The sequence below is a fragment of the Panulirus ornatus genome, chromosome 8 (genome assembly GCF_036320965.1).
Source record: "Panulirus ornatus isolate Po-2019 chromosome 8, ASM3632096v1, whole genome shotgun sequence".
Classification (NCBI taxonomy): Eukaryota; Metazoa; Arthropoda; class Malacostraca; order Decapoda; family Palinuridae; genus Panulirus; species Panulirus ornatus.
Window position 1 is genome coordinate 8285697 of NC_092231.1, and position 17500 is coordinate 8303196.

General features: G+C 44.3%; 1 protein-coding gene and 1 long non-coding RNA gene across 2 annotated transcripts in view; one reads left to right on the forward strand and one right to left on the reverse strand.

Moving 5' to 3' along the window:
• LOC139749811 (uncharacterized) overlaps positions 1 to 17500 on the forward strand; it is a 117475-nt gene that overhangs the window by 9739 nt on the left and 90236 nt on the right. The gene's annotated exons all lie outside the window — the stretch shown is intronic.
• The window catches only part of LOC139749810 (zwei Ig domain protein zig-8-like), a 429206-nt gene continuing 412979 nt past the window's right edge, over positions 1274 to 17500 (reverse strand). The window contains exons 3-6 of the mRNA XM_071664084.1: positions 9579 to 9680; positions 8922 to 9030; positions 7723 to 8004; positions 1274 to 3538 (exon numbers count right to left, since the gene is read on the reverse strand). Coding sequence (XP_071520185.1) covers positions 3405 to 3538; positions 7723 to 8004; positions 8922 to 9030; positions 9579 to 9680 — 627 coding nt within the window. The 3' untranslated portion in view covers positions 1274 to 3404. The remainder of the gene's footprint in view (positions 3539 to 7722; positions 8005 to 8921; positions 9031 to 9578; positions 9681 to 17500) is intronic.

Below are 17500 nucleotides of genomic sequence, written 5' to 3' on the forward strand. Positions count from 1 at the left end.
ATAACCGGATAGTGATGATAGTATCAGTGACTCGTGTTTCACGTCAAGAGGATTTTAAGTCTTGAGGGTGTTGGATGGCGTTGAGGAGGGACCCACGCCATCCTGGTGATGGAGATGAGTCGTGGTGTTGAGAAGCACTCTCTAGTCTTCGATGACCGTGGTCGCAACTCGTGTAATACAAGCGAGATTGTCTGGTTGCGTCCGGCAGGCAGGCGAAGAGCCACAGGAGCAGGTGTGCTAGAGCTGAGGACCTCGCGAGGGAGACAATGACACCGAAGGAGGATGAAAAATGGCGGGGAAAAAAAATACTTAAGACTTTGGTCCGTTGGTGGCCATCAGAACCTGACGGGCTGAGTTGAGGATGGTCCGGTGGTGGCCATTAGAACCTGACGGGCTGAGTTGAGGACATTTTCTCTCGTTCTCTCATCATTGAGGCTGCTTGCTTTGGATTCCCATGAAACGGTTCGGCCAGCACAGTACACTCCAGGCATACCGAGGTGGTCGTGTTCGTAGGAAGATATGGCGTAGGTGGACGTAACACAGGTGTGTGTGTGTGTGTGTGTGTGTGTGTGTGTGTGTGTGTGTGTATGTGTGTGTGTGGAATCGGTACGGAGAGAACACTCTTCTACATGATCCCAGGGGGAGTAATAAGGTACTCTGTTGCACTGTCAACAAACTGGAACTTGGCCTCAAGATACAAATCGTCAACTTTTATTTTTTTTTTGTGATTTATGGAAATTACATTGTTGTTTTCCTCCTCTCAGTTTGAACCTGAAGTTTTGTTCTTTATTGACGAGGGATATTCTATACCTGGATTAATCATTAAGGTATTTCTTCATCGTGTATTGAATCTGTGTTGATATCCCAGGACACGGGGACGTATATCACTATATTCACTGTACCTGTCTTGATACGTCTTACTTGGGGGGGTTTAAAAAGACCATCCCTCTGGTGTAGGTTGATATATATATATATATATATATATATATATATATATATATATATATATATATATATATATATATATATATTGGAAAGGATCACAATTTTGCGCGTGATCAAGATATTCCTATGAGTCAACGGGGAAAATGAAACACGGAAAGTTCCCAAGTGCACTTTCGTGTAATAATCACATCATCAGGGGAGACACAAGAGAGAAATGAGAAATATAATATTTCTCTCTTGTGTCTCTCCTGATGATGTGATTATTACATGAAAGTGCACTTGGGAACTTTCCGTGTTTCATTTTCCCCGTGGACTCATAGGAATATATATATATATATTAACCCTCGTGAGGAGATGAGGGTTAAAGGTATGAGATTCATTTCCTTTCATATCTCAATTTTTTATACCCATCATGTCCAGTCTTGTTCTGTTTTCTAGAATTTTTTCCACTGTTTTTGTCTCTGGTACTGGGTTCCGTTTCTCTTATTACGTTTCTGCTACCACTCGTGGTCATGTTCTGTGATGGTGATGAGAAGATGGTGCTCAACTTTTAGGAACGTAAGCTCCTCTTAAACTTGTTCTCTTATAGGGGAAGAGAACAAGAGTCAAATAACTGCGCACATGTATTTGCTCTTCCCTGTTATTAATTCTCCACTTGAGTTCTCCTCGTCTTGAAATAAAATCCTAAATGCAAATGTTTTTTCGTCCCTCCAGCTGGCGATACAATAGTTTCAACGGTTATCATAGTTTTCTCTCCTGCTTATAATCGCAGTTCTTGCTCTGTTATTGTTCATTGCAAGTCGAACTTTCTGTAAACCTTTTTAGCCCATCTTCATCACATGCTCTGCAGTGTTTCCTCTGAATATACCCACAGTGACGTGAGCCGCCGTGGTACGTACGCTCGCAGGTGATACAATCAGAAGCAGAGAAATGATCAGGACTCCTCTCTGGGGTGAGCACAGCTTCCTCACTCCTGTACTCCACTCCTCTCTGGGGTGAGCACAGCTTCCTCACTCCTGTACTCCACTCCTCTCTGGGGCGAGCACAGCTTCCTCACTCCTGTACTCCACTCCTCTCTGGGGCGAGCACAGCTTCCTCACTCCTGTACTCCACTCCTCTCTCTGGGGCGAGCACAGCTTCCTCACTCCTGTACTCCACTTAGGGTCAACTGAAGACGACACAAGTTCTTTCTCCTGGTACTGATTGTAGCGCGCCCTTCGAGCGACAGGAGCTCCCCCAGGAGGAAAAGGGGGGTATATTACATCATGTTGTTACAGGGCTTTGCCCGTTGGTGGTTAAGGTCATGGGCGAGAGGTGGCCGGCCTAAGGTTAGGCTGTTGTGATCACCAGTGGATGGAGAGGGTTAAGAGAAGGTGGAGGAGCTACTCAGCCCCACAGAAGTCTGTCATGTCTGTACGTACGTGTGGTGGGCAGCCTCGAAGCTGAGGAGAGGGGGGCCCTTAGAAGGGCGCCCTAAGGTTGTAAAGCAATTACTAATAACACTATCTCAGGAGATAATTAGAATTTTCAAACGTTAAATTTTCAGTATGCTTCTGATTTCACGTCATTCTGTGCTTGTCCAGCCTCAAATTATCACGTATGACCCATTTTCTGTAATGATCACGTATGACCCATTTTCTGTAATGACAGACCAAACCCATACCTCATCCTAACTATGGATACGGTAGGTCTAGATCTGTCTAGCTAGGCAGTGTTAGAGTAGGATTCTTCAGTTTCAACTTGATTACTGAATAGCTTCTGTTTCGTGTATAGATATCATCCTAAGTCAACCAACATGAATTCAGTAAATTATAAATTTCACCGCGACTAATTTAGCCTAATCATCACAATTATTTACCACATACAAAATATATATATATATATATATATATATATATATATATATATATATATATATATATATATATATATATATATCAGTTCTTAGACCAATGTATATATGATCAGGATATCTTACAATGATTATATTGGAAGATGTCCTTATTTGTTATTTTTCGGTTCCTGTTTTACATTGTCTTACCTTACCTTACCTTACCTTATACCTTACCTTACCCAACCATGAGGAACATCTAACCAATCAACACTAACAATGTCCTATGAATTATCGTATTAAAATCACCCTGACTCTATCTACTTTTGTCTTCCTAAACTCTAGGGTTCGTCTGGTAAACCATACATATATATATACATATTAAGACACATACAGGTTAAATACAGACAGTTTTTTTTTTCTTTATCTTTATACAGGGAGCATGTCTGCCGTGAACGAAAGACCCAATTTTCTCTTCACCTCTTGTCTGTAAGAGTAATACCTGTATCGTATATTCCTCCTCTCTCCAGGATCCGCATGGCTCACTCTACTTGGCTTCACAGTTTTCTGTAACGTATGATAAATGTACAGTCGCTTGGTGCCGGGGGGATGATATGGGGGTTTACTCTCACCATTTCCCTAAAAGAACGACGAGTGTAGGATACAGAAGGGGTAAAGGCACGACGAGCGACGAGAGAGAGAGCGGCACACCCATGTCTTCAAATCCGTTCTCTCCTTCAATATGCATGGCAGCCGGTTGTCCTGCGAACATAAAAAGACGTGTCAGTATGACTCGGTCTTGGGTGATGATTATGAGAGATATCGATGACGATGATGATTAATGGGGCCAGGCTGAGTCAGGGAATATTATTATATACATGTAATTGCTAGGATTGGACAGGAGGGGTTCTTGAGGGGCGGCAGATGGAATGCCTGATTGATTCTCTCAGTGGGGTCGAGTGTGAGTGTCTGTGGTGGTCGGAGGGCGAAGAGGGAACGTCGTGTGCCCGGAGGAAGTCGTAAAAGTGAGCCAGCTTAGGAATCAAGCGAGGTTGAGTGAAGAATGGCATAGGGTGAGAGTTAAATGAAACGAGAGTGATGGAGGAGTGGTTTGGGGAGGCAGTGCTTACGCGCTCAAAATGAAGGTAAGATGTGGTCATATGAGGTAGGATAATGAGTGGCGGAATGAGATGTTAAATCGCCGTTGGAATAGAAAAGAGCGATTTATTGCTCCTATCTGCAGGGAAGGAGTGCAAGAGACTGGGAGGAGTACAGAGTAAACGGCAGGAGACCAAGAGAAATGTACGAGATTTGAATACGAGGGCATATAAGATATGGAGGTGAGAGAGGATTGATGAACTAGAGGAAGAATTAAGAAAATGTCTTAGAAAGAAGTGGACAGCGTGAGAAGAACTTGAGAACCAAATGGGGAGTAACAGTGAGGGGAATGGATGAGACAGTGGTAACAGGCGAGGATGGAATGAGCATTTGGAATTACTTGTGAATTTGTTTAGGTAAATGGGAAAGCGGGTGTGGTGTGTTTGGGAAGAGTCGGCATGCGGAATATTCTTTGTGCTATTGCACCTAAGGTTCACGTTTCGCATCCATACAACATCGTAGAGACACCTCTTTCCCTCTCCGCACACCCCTCACTGTTCCCAGGTCCGTCACCTCTGTATCCATCCGCTGTCATGTCCACACCCAGGTATAATCTAAAATACTACTTCCTTCGGGTTCTGTCCATCAAAACTCACACCCCAACCACCATGTCACCTCAAACCCTTTCATTCTTGCATCTCCCCTGATGATGTGATTATTACACGAAAGTGCCCTTGGGAACTTATCGTGTTTCATTTTCCCCGCGGACTCGTAGGAATATATATATATATATATATATATATATATATATATATATATATATATATATATATATATATATATATATATATATATGGATATGTATGTTGGTAGCGGTTCTTCTTGTAACCATATTCTATTAAAATGACCAGATAACTTTTGATTTCAATCAGATTTTTTCTGATTTTTCAATTTGTCTAATACCTCATTTTACATGGTTAAGAAGGTTGTGTAAGATTCCCCTAAGGGTTGTCTCGACGTTCCGATTTGGATCCGTCATATCATCTTCAGGAGTTTGTGGTCAAGTGAAGGTTGCGGGAAGGATTGCATTTCGTTTGGCAGTACCTGTAGGAGGACGAGCATTTAGCGTGGATGCGCTTATTGGCTGTAACGTGGTGCTGGGGCATGTACCGTATTCCAACATCCAGAACACGGGTTAAGGCAGGATGCTTACACGCACGTACCCCAACATCGCATGAGAGAGAGAGAGAGAGAGAGAGAGAGAGAGAGAGAGAGAGAGAGAGAGAGAGAGAGAGAGAGAGAGAGAGTAAATGAGGAGGCCTTGGTTAGGTCTCATATTCAGGTGTCTGTGCCGTCTCAGCGAACGCAAAAAGAGAAACGCTCTGGCAATCACCAGTTCGAGTATACTCCAGTTATTCACCATCCCCGGCAATCAGTTTCCCTGCAGGCGCTGTACACCAGTGTCTTAGACAATTTCATAACCCCTGCCACTGACTTGAACATTGATCCAGCCTGCGGGGCAAGTGCCTTCCTTCATAAGCTCGGAAGAAAAAGTTTTGCTTGAGCTGCTGGAGAATTTCACACCCTCCCTCCTCCTTCCTTCCTCCCACCTCGTTCACACTTATTAGAGAGAATGGGAAGGGAGTAAGACCCGCGTTTGCATTAGGACTGCCGATGGCAGAGGACAAAGGCGCCCGAGTTCGATAAAGTTCGGAATCGGTGTTTGACTCCGGCGTTTCTTTTCCTCCGTCGTCAGTTGGACATTCCAAGACTAACATACTCGGCTGGCGTCAGTCAGGGGGATCAAGACAGCCTAGTTTAATTATCTCTTGAGAGAGAGAGAGGTTCCACCTTGAGGGTGGGGGGGAGAAGGAAGAAGAAATATATGAAGGTCCATCTCAGGTCAAGTGCCACGAATGGTTCCGAGGTCTTAATAGATTCATGGTCGTCTGGACGCAGGAGCCTGGCTCTCTAAGAGGGCGAAATCACACCTATCATTGAAGGACGCTGTTTTTAAGGGAGGTTATGAATGGCCTGCGCGATGAACGCTCGGAGACACATGTGGTCTCTCGTCTTCGCACATGGTATAAGAGGATCGGCTCATGGCGTCTCCTCTAAATAGCATATATATATATATATATATATATATATATATATATATATATATATATATATATATATATATATTTTGATACATTTTCAGTGTGGTTATCAGTATATACATGAATCAGGAGTTCTTTTGTGATGTATCTGCTTTATATATATATATATATATATATATATATATATATATATATATATATATATATATATATATATATATATATATATATATACACACACAGTTGCTGGTGTCATCGGACTCCACCGCGAGTGGAGAAAGTCACCCTGCGCCGAGGCTGTATCATCATCGTCACTGGACTAAAAAGAAGTATAGTGCTGTCTAGGAACTTTCCACTTCAGGCGAGTCCATATCCTTCCCCTGCTCCTGATTGAATGGCATCCCCCAAGTTGCGGGGGCCTCATGAGAGGGGATCCCGAGGATCTATAGATGATATGGAATACCCAGTTTTCTTCTCGCGTTATCGCTCGTGGGCAGCATCAAGAACAAACGAATATAATATATATATAAATATATATATATATATATATATATATATATATATATATATATATATATATATATATATATATATATATATATATGTGTGTGTGTGCGTGTGTGGACGTGTGTGTATACATATGTGTGTGTGGGTGGGTTGGGCCATTTCTTTCGTCTGTTTCCTTGCGCTACCTCGCTAACGCGGGAGACAGCAACAAAGCAAATAAATAATAATAATAATAATAATAATAATATATATATATATATATATATATATATATATATATATATATATATATATATATATATATATATATATATATATAATTTTCTTTATTATACTTAATCGCCGTCTCCTGCATGATCGAGGTAATGCAAGGAAACAGACGAGGATTGGCCCAACCCACCCACATACACACATATATACACACAAACGCCCAAACACGCACATATAGATACATATATATTTCAAAGTATACATACATATACATACGTGAGACATATGTATATATCTACACATGTACATATCCATACTTACTGCCCTCATCCATTCCCGTCGCCACCCCGCCCCACACGAAATAGAATTACCCTCACCCCCTCCAGATAGGCAGCGCCAGGAACTGACAAAAAAGGCCACATTCGTTCACATTCAGTGTCTAGCTGTCATGTGTAATGAACCGAAACTATATATATACATATATATATATATATATATATATATATATATATATATATATATATATATATATATATATATACATACATACATATATACATATATTCATTTCCCGCGCTAGCGAGGTAGCGTTAAGAACAGAGCCTTAGAGGGAAATATCCTCCTCACTTGGCCCCCTTCTCTGTTCCTTCTTTTGGAAATTTATAAACGAGAGGAGCTGGATTTCCAGCCTCCTGCTCCCTCCCCTTTTAGTCGCCTTCTGCGACAGGCAGGGAATACGTGGGAAGTATTCTTTCTCCCCTATCCCAAGGGATGTAATATATATATATATATATATATATATATATATATATATATATATATATATATATATATATATATATATATATTTACTTGTTTACTTATTTATTTATTTATTTATATTCATTACATATGGCACTCATCCTGTGAGCGATAGCGCCAAAAAGCATCACAGCGATCACCAAGGCTCCTCTATTAGTCCTACCCCAGTGAGGGTTTAACACTGAGGAATGCCTCATACTCCCTGCTTTCCCCCCGTGTCAGCCTTACCAGTTATATACACGGTGATCCTAGCCGGCGTGGCGAGGTGGGGCTCGCAGCGGTAGACGCCGGCGTGGGCCCACGTCACGTTGGAGATGGTGAGGCTGCTGCTGTAGCGGTGCTTGGTGATCCTAACGGGCTTGTTGGGGTAGTAGTTGACCATGCTGCCGTTGTGGAACCAGAAGATGTACAGGGGCGGCTCCGTGGCCTGCTCGGCCGTGCAGTGCAGCCGCATGGTGTGTCCTTTGTGGAAGTGGAGCTTCGGGTAGCCCTTGATCATAGCCCGTGCCTCTGTTGGAGGAGGGGAGAGGAGAACGTGTTGGTGAATCGACATGGTTGAAGACAACACACATGTACGTTGTGTTGGCTCATGTTATGTGACGTGTTGAGTGATGTTATGTGACGTATTGACTGGTGTTATGTGATGTATTGAGTGATGTTATGTGACGTACTAACTAGTGTTATGTGATGTATTGAGTGATGTTATGTGACGTGTTGATGGTGTTATGTGATGCATTGAGTGATGTTATGTGACGAACTAACTAGTGTTATGTGATGTATTGAGTGATGTTATGTGATGTATTGATTGATGTTATGTGACGTATTTAGTGATGTTATGTGACCTATTGAGTGATGTTATGTGATGTATTGAGTGATGTTATGTGATGTAATGAGTGATGTTATGTGACGTATTGATGGTATTATGTGACGTATTGACTTGTGTTATGTGATGTATTGAGTGATGTTGTGTGATGTATTGACTGGTGTCATGTGATGTACTGAGTGATGTTATACGCCATATCGACTTTTATTTTGTGATGTATTGATCGTTCTTTTGCAATATGCTGACTGACGTAAAGTGATATATTGACTCATTGTATGTGAGGTACTTACTGGTGTAATGTGATATATATTGACATATGTTATGTGATCTATTAACGGATTTTTTTTGGTGAAATTTATGAATACTTTCTACTTTAGTGGATATACGGACCATCCGTGTTGTGACGGATAGATACGTTCATATCTGTTAATAAGACAATGAAACGTTTGATGGTTAGACAAGAGCACTGTTTCTTAAGGTAACACACCTTACAGATCCATCCTGACATCCACTCTCTCTCTCTCTCTCTCTCTCTCTCTCTCTCTCTCTCTCTCTCTCTCTCTCTCTCTCTCTCTCTCTCTCTCTCTCTCTCTCTCCAACTCACCTACGACCTTCAGAGTGAAGAACAGGGAGGTGGGCGGGTGTGTCGTAAGCTGGCACTCGTAGAGGCCGGCGTCGGAGAGGCGTACGTCCCGCAGCGACAGCTCCCACAGCTTTTTGGAAGACAGACAACAGAGAGAGGCGGTTAACGTATCCCATGCCATCCTCGTCGGGTTTTACGATACCACCGAAACTCTCGTTAGGCAACTAACGTTCCCGTACGTTCCTCATCTGGTCTTACAATACCTCATTACCTTCAGTGGGCAATTAACACTCCCATATCATCTTTATGTCAACTTTACAATACCTCAAAACTTTCGTAAACAACTAATAATCCTATACCATCCTTATCTGATCTTACGATACCTCAAAACTTTCACGAGAGATTGATATTCCTATGCCATCGTTATTAAATGATCGTACCATACCTCACTACTTCAGTAGGCAATAAACACTCCCATATCATCTTTATGTCAACTTTACAATACCTCAGACCCTTCGTAGGCAATGAATAATCCTGTACCATCCTTATCATGTCTGTGAAACTATCCAGTGAAAACTTTTTCCCCCAGCTGAGCCTCCCCCCCAAAAAGTGGTATTACGTGTTAGTCAGATGTTGACAATCTTAGCGAACTCAAGTGGTGTGTGTAGACCTTCGTACCTCCTGGTGTTTGATGTGAGCCACGGAGATCCTCATGTCGGAGGAGTACACCTGGCTCCCGGCGGTCAAGAGGTGGTCCTCGTCACGTTTGAGCCACGTCACCTGCGGGAGAGAGAGAGAGAGAGAGGGAGGAGAATGACGGTGAGGCTCAGCACGGAGGTATGACGACTTGGCTTCGGCGACTTGGAGGGAGTGTGGGTGATGGACAGTATATGGCAGAGGACTTGGGGGGAAACCAGACGATCTTCTCATGGTTTAGGACGAGGTTATCTGCTGGAGGACAGGTCACGGGGAGAACCAGATAACAGGAAACCTTGTGTTTTCTAAGGCTGTTAGCTCCTGGAGGACAGGACATTGAAGAACCAGAGAACAGGAAACCTGGTGGTTTCTGAGGAGGTTAGCTGCTGGAGGACAGTATATGGGAAGAACCAGATAACAGAAGACCTAATATATAATGAATCTTCCTGCTAGAGGGGAGTAAATATATCGTAAATTCCCTATTTATTTCCCTATATATATATGGAGACAGGATGTTAAGGCAAAAGGCACCTCCTCACCGACCCTTCCATCAGGCACTGCGAGGAAGCGCCATGGAATCTACTGTCCTGGAAATTCCACAGGAAAGTAACCGTTGGAATACGAATTCTCACCGAACATGAAACGGCACACGGGAGGAGGTTCAAAACCCCCTAAAAAGAAAAACAGTTGAAATACGTGCATGCTGTAATACCCTTCAGGCAAAAGGTTTGTCCACCGATATATGATATCAGTATCGAGTATCTATCGAGCCATGGGTCAGGTAAATCGATAAAAGTTGGAAGACATAGAGATAAAAGTTTGAAGAAGACATACAGATAATTCAGAGAGGATAAACCTGCACATTCTCGGGTGTTTTCTTGATCGCCTCTGTTGCACTGCTTTCAGTCGACTCTTACCTGGCGCATCACTGAGCGACGGGACTAACTTCGCTCATTTATTCATTCGCAGGTTTTTTACGACCACTGCTTCGTCTTCGACTAGAATTGAACGGCGTCGCCTGGATGACGCATGCCTAATGCGCAGTCATCTAAAGTTGTTACTATGTCTTTCATTTTCATGGTTTATAATACTACCTACGGAACGTGGCATTTGTTTGCCCTACTGTTATATACAGTTCGGCATTGCCTTGCGTATTTGTGGGTCGATACTAATTGCCACTCCCATTTCCATCGTGTCGTTTATTTAATAATTCTGTCATCAAAGTGGATTATTTTCCATCTCTCTCCTGTGCCGTCCATTACTAGTGTCCCTGACCGGTGGTGCCGTGATTTGTCTAAAAATCACCGTGAATCATGAAAGAGCCTTCGTTGAGACTTTAGAATTTCGAGGTCTCGTGTCATCGGTAAATGTTAACGTTTATCTTGTGTCTCTCTCTCTCGGTCTCCAGAGAGTCTCCAGGTTATCTATGTAGATACCCAATGGTGTGAAGACCTAGAACTGAACCTTGCGGTACCCCGTGAGTCTCCCTGAGCCTCTCCCATGCTAGGTTCCCTTCTTGATGTAGATACCCAATGGTGTGAAGACCTAGAACTGAACCTTGCGGTAGCCCGTGAGTCGCCCTGAGCCTTTCCCATGCTAGGTTTCCCTTCCTTGATTCTCAAAGGCTTTGCTGATCTTGATCTGTCAAGCGACCTTTTAAGACTTTATTTTTTCCGATTTCACTCGTAGTAATGAGGATTGTTAACACATGGGACGATTTGCCTGTTAAGAGTGGTTTGAGAGCAGGGCTATAGATGCGTTTTTAAGAACAGATTTGATAAACTTTTCGCCTCAAGTTCACTTGTCATATTATATGCGCCTCCTTAGTCATAATGACAGTGTGCACGTTCTTCTCTTTGAATTATCTGGAACCCTTCTGATCTCTACCACGCTAATCAGTGAGTATCTGATATCTTCCGCTATCACGACCAGCCTCGAAAGAAACCCAGTGGTCTGATGTTTGAATTACTCTGAAATACCCCTTCCCGTTTTCTGTCTCTGAGCCACTCCGCGAGAAGCGCGTAGTGGATTGTAATGTTGGCTGAGACGGCACGGGTAATTGAGGCCCTAATCAAGAACATCTCGTTAACGATATATATATATATATATATATATATATATATATATATATATATATATATATATATATATATATATATATATATATCCTAGTCTGAGCCAGGTACCCAATTCATCCACCAGCCCGTAGGGCAGGATGAACAGCTGGGTTGACTGTGGACCGACTGCCGATAACCAGAATTCGAACCCCGTGCGCTCGACCCTAGGCGGCCCGTGAGAGCGTCACGGTCAGGAACGCTGACCACCACACCATCACGATGTGTACGCATCATATCATCCGTAAGTGTGTTTTAGCCGTGGTATCAGATCGCAAGCTTTTGTTTCGGAGGTGTCGGTACATAGGATCCGAGGGTAGTATTGAATCCCATATAACTAACGGAACTGCCCGATGCGTTGAACCTGATCCTTTTTATCGCACTGGAGCCGATCAATTCCTCGTTTGCGAGAGGGTTTATCTGGGATTATAATCCTTCTACTCTCTTCAACGTAAAACCCGAGTGGGATTAATGGGTCGATCATTGCATCTACATTTTCAACGAGGCATTTCCCTTTTTCTCTCTTCTTCTTATTCTTCTTCTCTCTTTTCAATTCTGCGATTTTACTCTCGCGACCTTTCAGTCAGCAGAGGCGGTTTTACCATCTTGCAGCGAGACCCGTCGTTGAATATTCTAACGTTCTGAAATGTTATCCGTGGGTTCTACTCCCGCGCATATTGTAGCGGCAAGGTCTCGCTCGCCACGACCAGCCCGAGACTTAATCGGCCTCCAGCTCTTCCAGATAGACCCCAAAGCCGCCCTCCCTTCGTGTGGGTTCGACTATTGTGTGTAGACTCTTTACATTCTCTCTCTCTCTCTCTCTCTCTCTCTCTCTCTCTCTCTCTCTCTCTCTCTCTCTCTCTCTCTCTCTCTCTCGCTCTCTCTGTAGATGACGTGGTTCTCGAACAGTACAGAGGCAGTCTTGATTGCTGAAGAAGGCTCCATCATTTACCGAACCAAAGGGAACCTTCGCCATTACCACCGCGGAGCTTAGACCGCACGAATTCGTGTTTTTTTTTTTTCTTTTTAAATGAGCTCGTCTACGAATCTCTTCGTTCGTGGGTCGATCACAACCATCCTGATTAGGTTTGCCGGAGCGCCATCCGTGAGTTGCGTTGCTGGCATCAGTCGAAGCCAGTCGCCGACGAGCCAGATTGGAATGGGTTGATGTCGGGCCCTACTGGAAGACGAGGCCTGTTAGATTCAGGTTGTTATCGCATTCAGCGAACTCCACATTTGAGGAGAGAGAGAGAGAGAGAGAGAGAGAGAGAGAGAGAGAGAGAGAGAGAGAGAGAGAGAGAGAGAGAGCTGCCTAGTGTGACTGAATTGCAGGGTTGCGGCGTCAGTCATTTTGGGTTAGGAACTATTTTTTTACTCCCCGTATTCAGAAGGGTAAAACCGATGGCCCATCAAGTCACTTTCCTTCTCGATAATAGCTGGCTGGATCAAGCCCGTTCATCACAGCTGTGTTGATCCGCTGAGCATCTCGTCTGGCGTCGGCTGTGTCCCCCACTGTTGTACCAGACGACCTTGCACAGCAACAGGTTAAGGAGAGACTCCATATCCAGCGTTTGTGGACGCTAGAGTAAGAAAAGAGACTTCATTCGTAATGGCTTTGGAAGGTGAGTTTGGGAACTCATAGCAATATTTGGGAGTGAAATAGTATCCTCATGGCAGACTACAGTCTATATCGTTCTGTACTGTTGATAGCTGCAGGCAGATAAGACCTGGAACAGATAGGTGTTCAAGCTTCCAGAGGTATCTTTGCCCTGGTCCTTGGCAAAGAGTGATGGGGCAATGACAAGAGAGAGGTGTAACAGCTTTGACGAAACATGTACAAAAGGAGGCGGCTTCTCTCTTAAGACAGCGTCACTTTTCCGTCCGCAGTCATTACTGATGGAACAGCTCTCGTTTACGAACTGTTAGACATCACTGTTGCTTTTGCCCAGTTATCAGACCGTTAGCGCGACACCGCAATGCAGAGCTCACCAGCACGTAAGACGAGTGGGGTGGTGTGTTGAATGTGCACCAGAAAAGTGCAGCAGACACGCTGAGAGACCAGGGAAGGGTGCAGATGGTGGCAGTGTGTTTTTCAAACCAGTGACACAACGCAGAGTCAGGTGCAGGAGACATCTTCTGCCCTCACTCTGCCAGCAGAACAAACCTGATTCATTCTTTTATGATGGAGTGAAGAGGAAACAGATTGGGCCAGGATGTACATAATGTGACGTGGTTCTCAACACCTCATAATAACCAGGGAGCATATCAAAGATGTAGAAACTCTTAGAAAGTAACGTATGATAAGGCATGACTCGCGTTTCCCTCCGCCTGTGCTCCAGCTTGGAGCAAACTCCGGGTCAGTATCAGTGATTGTGGAGTGGAAGATGCTGGCGTGGTGTGCTGAGTCTGCGCTTGGCTTTCAGAAGCATCACCAACCGTGAAAATTTACATGAGAACCGAACGAGACCCGTCATTATTGACGGATTTTGTTTGTCACTTTAGAAGGCAACGTCTTCGTGTCGTAGTTTGGTTACAACGATTTGATTCGGACGCGACGCGATCAGGTCCTTTCTCGGGACACGGTCAAAGAATCAAGGAGACTTGAAGCTCATTCGCCACAGCCAACCGTTTCGAGATACCTTCACAGCGGCGGGAGAACATTGGCAGTTATATGGTCTCCTCACAGTCCTCCACCTCCGAGAAATTGATGTGTGGGCCGTACTTTCGCCGTTGTCCACCATCGCACCACGTGAGGGGGAACTTCGCTATCACCCGTGATGGGCAAAGGAGAGGGACAGCTGGGTCTATAAGCGGCTCCTGTCATGTATAGACTACCCCACGACACCAACATACTCCTGAGATGCTGAGTACGTGAGTGATATACGGGATAACGTCTGATATCAGCACCTGATGTTCCCAACTCCCCCTCCTCACAGCCATGGGTGGAGGGAGGGACAAAAGATGTCGCGCTTGATGTATCAAGTGGACAACAGACTCTCCCGACCTCCTCAAGTCATCGAAGGGTGGTTGCACTCGTATCTCCCAACTACCCACCCGCCATTGCACGCACGGTCTCATGGACTGAAATCCGCACAGGGAGGAGAGACTTCAGGACTGCAACCTCACTGGTGGAGAGCCAAGACGACGTCTCACACCAGGGCATGCGCTGAGGATGAGGTATCGGAAGAGGAAACCGACCGAAAACGTAAGATGGTTCATCAATAGAGTCTGGCAGGGTCGGAAACGATCGTCACTTGGGAGTGATCGTATGATTGAGAGTTTTATAAACGTAACACTGAGGACCTTATCGTTGTATTGTATACTGACGGTCGAGCTATTATTTTTCCCTTCTTCAGTTTTTCAGTCATCAGTCTCGCGGTTGTACTCGTCAGTCATGCACGGACGGAGGACATGGACGATGGCACGGGTGAGGGTTCCTTGACGTGGGGAGAGAGAGAGAGAGAGAGAGAGAGAGAGAGAGAGAGAGAGAGAGTAGGTGTGGAGGCCAGGTACAGGACGTACAGTGGGGTACAGTACATCAACGTAGCAGGCTGACAGGTGGGCTTAAGTGGACCCAAGGGGGGACTTGAGCCCTGCCAGCAGATTACCTTCGAGTTTCATGAATATAACGAGAACGAGTTTTCGTCGTCTCTGGGATGTCGTCCTCAGTGCTGTTGTGGGTGTACGGTCCTCACTGGATCTTTCCCTCCTGTGTATACAATGTTGACAGTCGATAAAGGTGGAGATGATTTGGCTGTATAAGGTGAATGGCGGGTTATTATTATTATTATTATTATTATTATTATTATTATTATTATTATTATTATTATTATTCTCAGAGTTTTGCTGAGAGAACAAGGAGGATTGACAGACATAAAGCAAGGGGGAGTTTTTTACACCATGATATCCACGGTTTGTACTGGCTTGGGTCATCCGCTTGGGAAAGGAAGTGGGTATTCGTTTAACATAGGCAACCCAGGAGACGTGAGCTGATGTGCCCATAAAACAAGGCATCCCTGTGCTGTCTATCGTCAGACACGAGCTTCAACACTGCAGACCACAGCAAATTGTAGTTTGTATTGTTCATTGTCCTAGTGTCACATATCTCCCTCTTTTTTTTTTTTTTTTATTCAGCAGAGAGTATCAGTTCTAATTCCCCGAAACCACATTTAAGCTACCAGTTTGTTCAGGATTTACAGTGAATAGACCATTCAGGTCGGTGTGTGTGTGTGTGTGTGTGTGTGTGTGTGTGTGTGTGTGTGTGTGTGTGTGGGTAATTACTATACCACAATTAATTTATAGTTTAGTAAAAGTCTGTTAATACTTCAGTGAATAGGTTTACACAGCCAACTCTACTTTAGACGCGGTATCTCTCTGGAACAGACCAGTGAGGTGTGTTCGTCTGTGTATCGCTCCGTGTAATGATGTAATGTGACCAAAATCATTAAATAACATACGACTGCAGAAATATGCCAAAAATTGACCAAAGAGCAAAGTCCGAATCCATTTCCCGTGTAGTTCTTCCTAGTGATTGATATATTTTTTTTTTTTAGTCAACATACAGTGGATCGTGTCCAACAAACACCACCACGGCCACAATGACCGGTCGGGTCGCCATCAAGTGGGGTTTGTGGGAAGGGGATGGAGTGGGGGTCGTGCAGGAAGGTAGGGGAAGGGAGGCTTAAGAGGAGGGAATGACGGTTCAAGAGTGTGTATCGGAGGAGGGATGGGATGTGCAGGGGTTAGTGGGGCAGGCAGAGGGTATGGTAATGTCTCGTAATCTGTTGGTGGTAGGCTGCAGCCGACGGCACTTTGTCGAGGGTTTTATACCACCTCTCCTAAAGCCTCGTCTGTTTTCCATCATTTGTTGTCTTTGGAGGGCTGGTTCGCGCTGGGGGTTCTGGGGTCGCAGGAGGGGAGGGCCGTGTCCTTGGCGTGGAGGGGGGGGATCATATAAAGGATGAAGTGTTTGTGTGGACTATGTCCGGCCAGTGAAGCCACCCTGAATGATCAAAGCTTCGAAGCCCATGATGGTCGAAGCTTCAAGGCGACGACCGAAATAGCCATTTAAGATGACAGACTGATTTATTTTTTGAAACGAAAAAGTATATATATTTTGGGGAGCAGTTTTCTTCGCATGATAAATCATTGAGGTTCTCATACACAAAACAGAACCACTGACTAAATTCTGACTGTCGTCGTAATGCCTTTTTAAGTAATGTTTTAGTTTCTTAATTAATAAATCCAGCAGTTCTTCTTGACTGCTCGCATATCTTGTATCAGATAAGATCAATAAATGCTAACATTTTGATCGTTTATGAAAAAACGTGAATTTTAGTCGCTAAAATCCTTCCTAGATGTACAACTATTCGTGGTAAGGCCGTGTCGATACCACGTCACACAGAGCGGCTCTTCAGATTGAATCTTATAAGTAAAGGTTTCCAAGGGGGCTGGAACTCCACACAGTTCGTGGCCTCGATGTTCGCATCATCCTGTATGATGACGCTGATGGGTGTCTTATATACGTATGTAAGACCATTCTTCGCTGTACCGTAGCATCAGTGGGTTATTATGTCACACAAGCTGAGATGACGTGGAAGGTTCAAGAGAAGGTATCGGAGGGACGGAGGTAAATATAGCTGCAGTTCCGAGAGAACCTTGTCATGAATTCTCCCGCTGGATCCACGAGATGCTGGCGACCGCCTTCGATGTGTGGTATTGAAATTTTCAGCGCCTCCCTTTTCAACACAGTGGTTGGTTGGGACTCAGAGCTTTCCACCTACCAGGGTC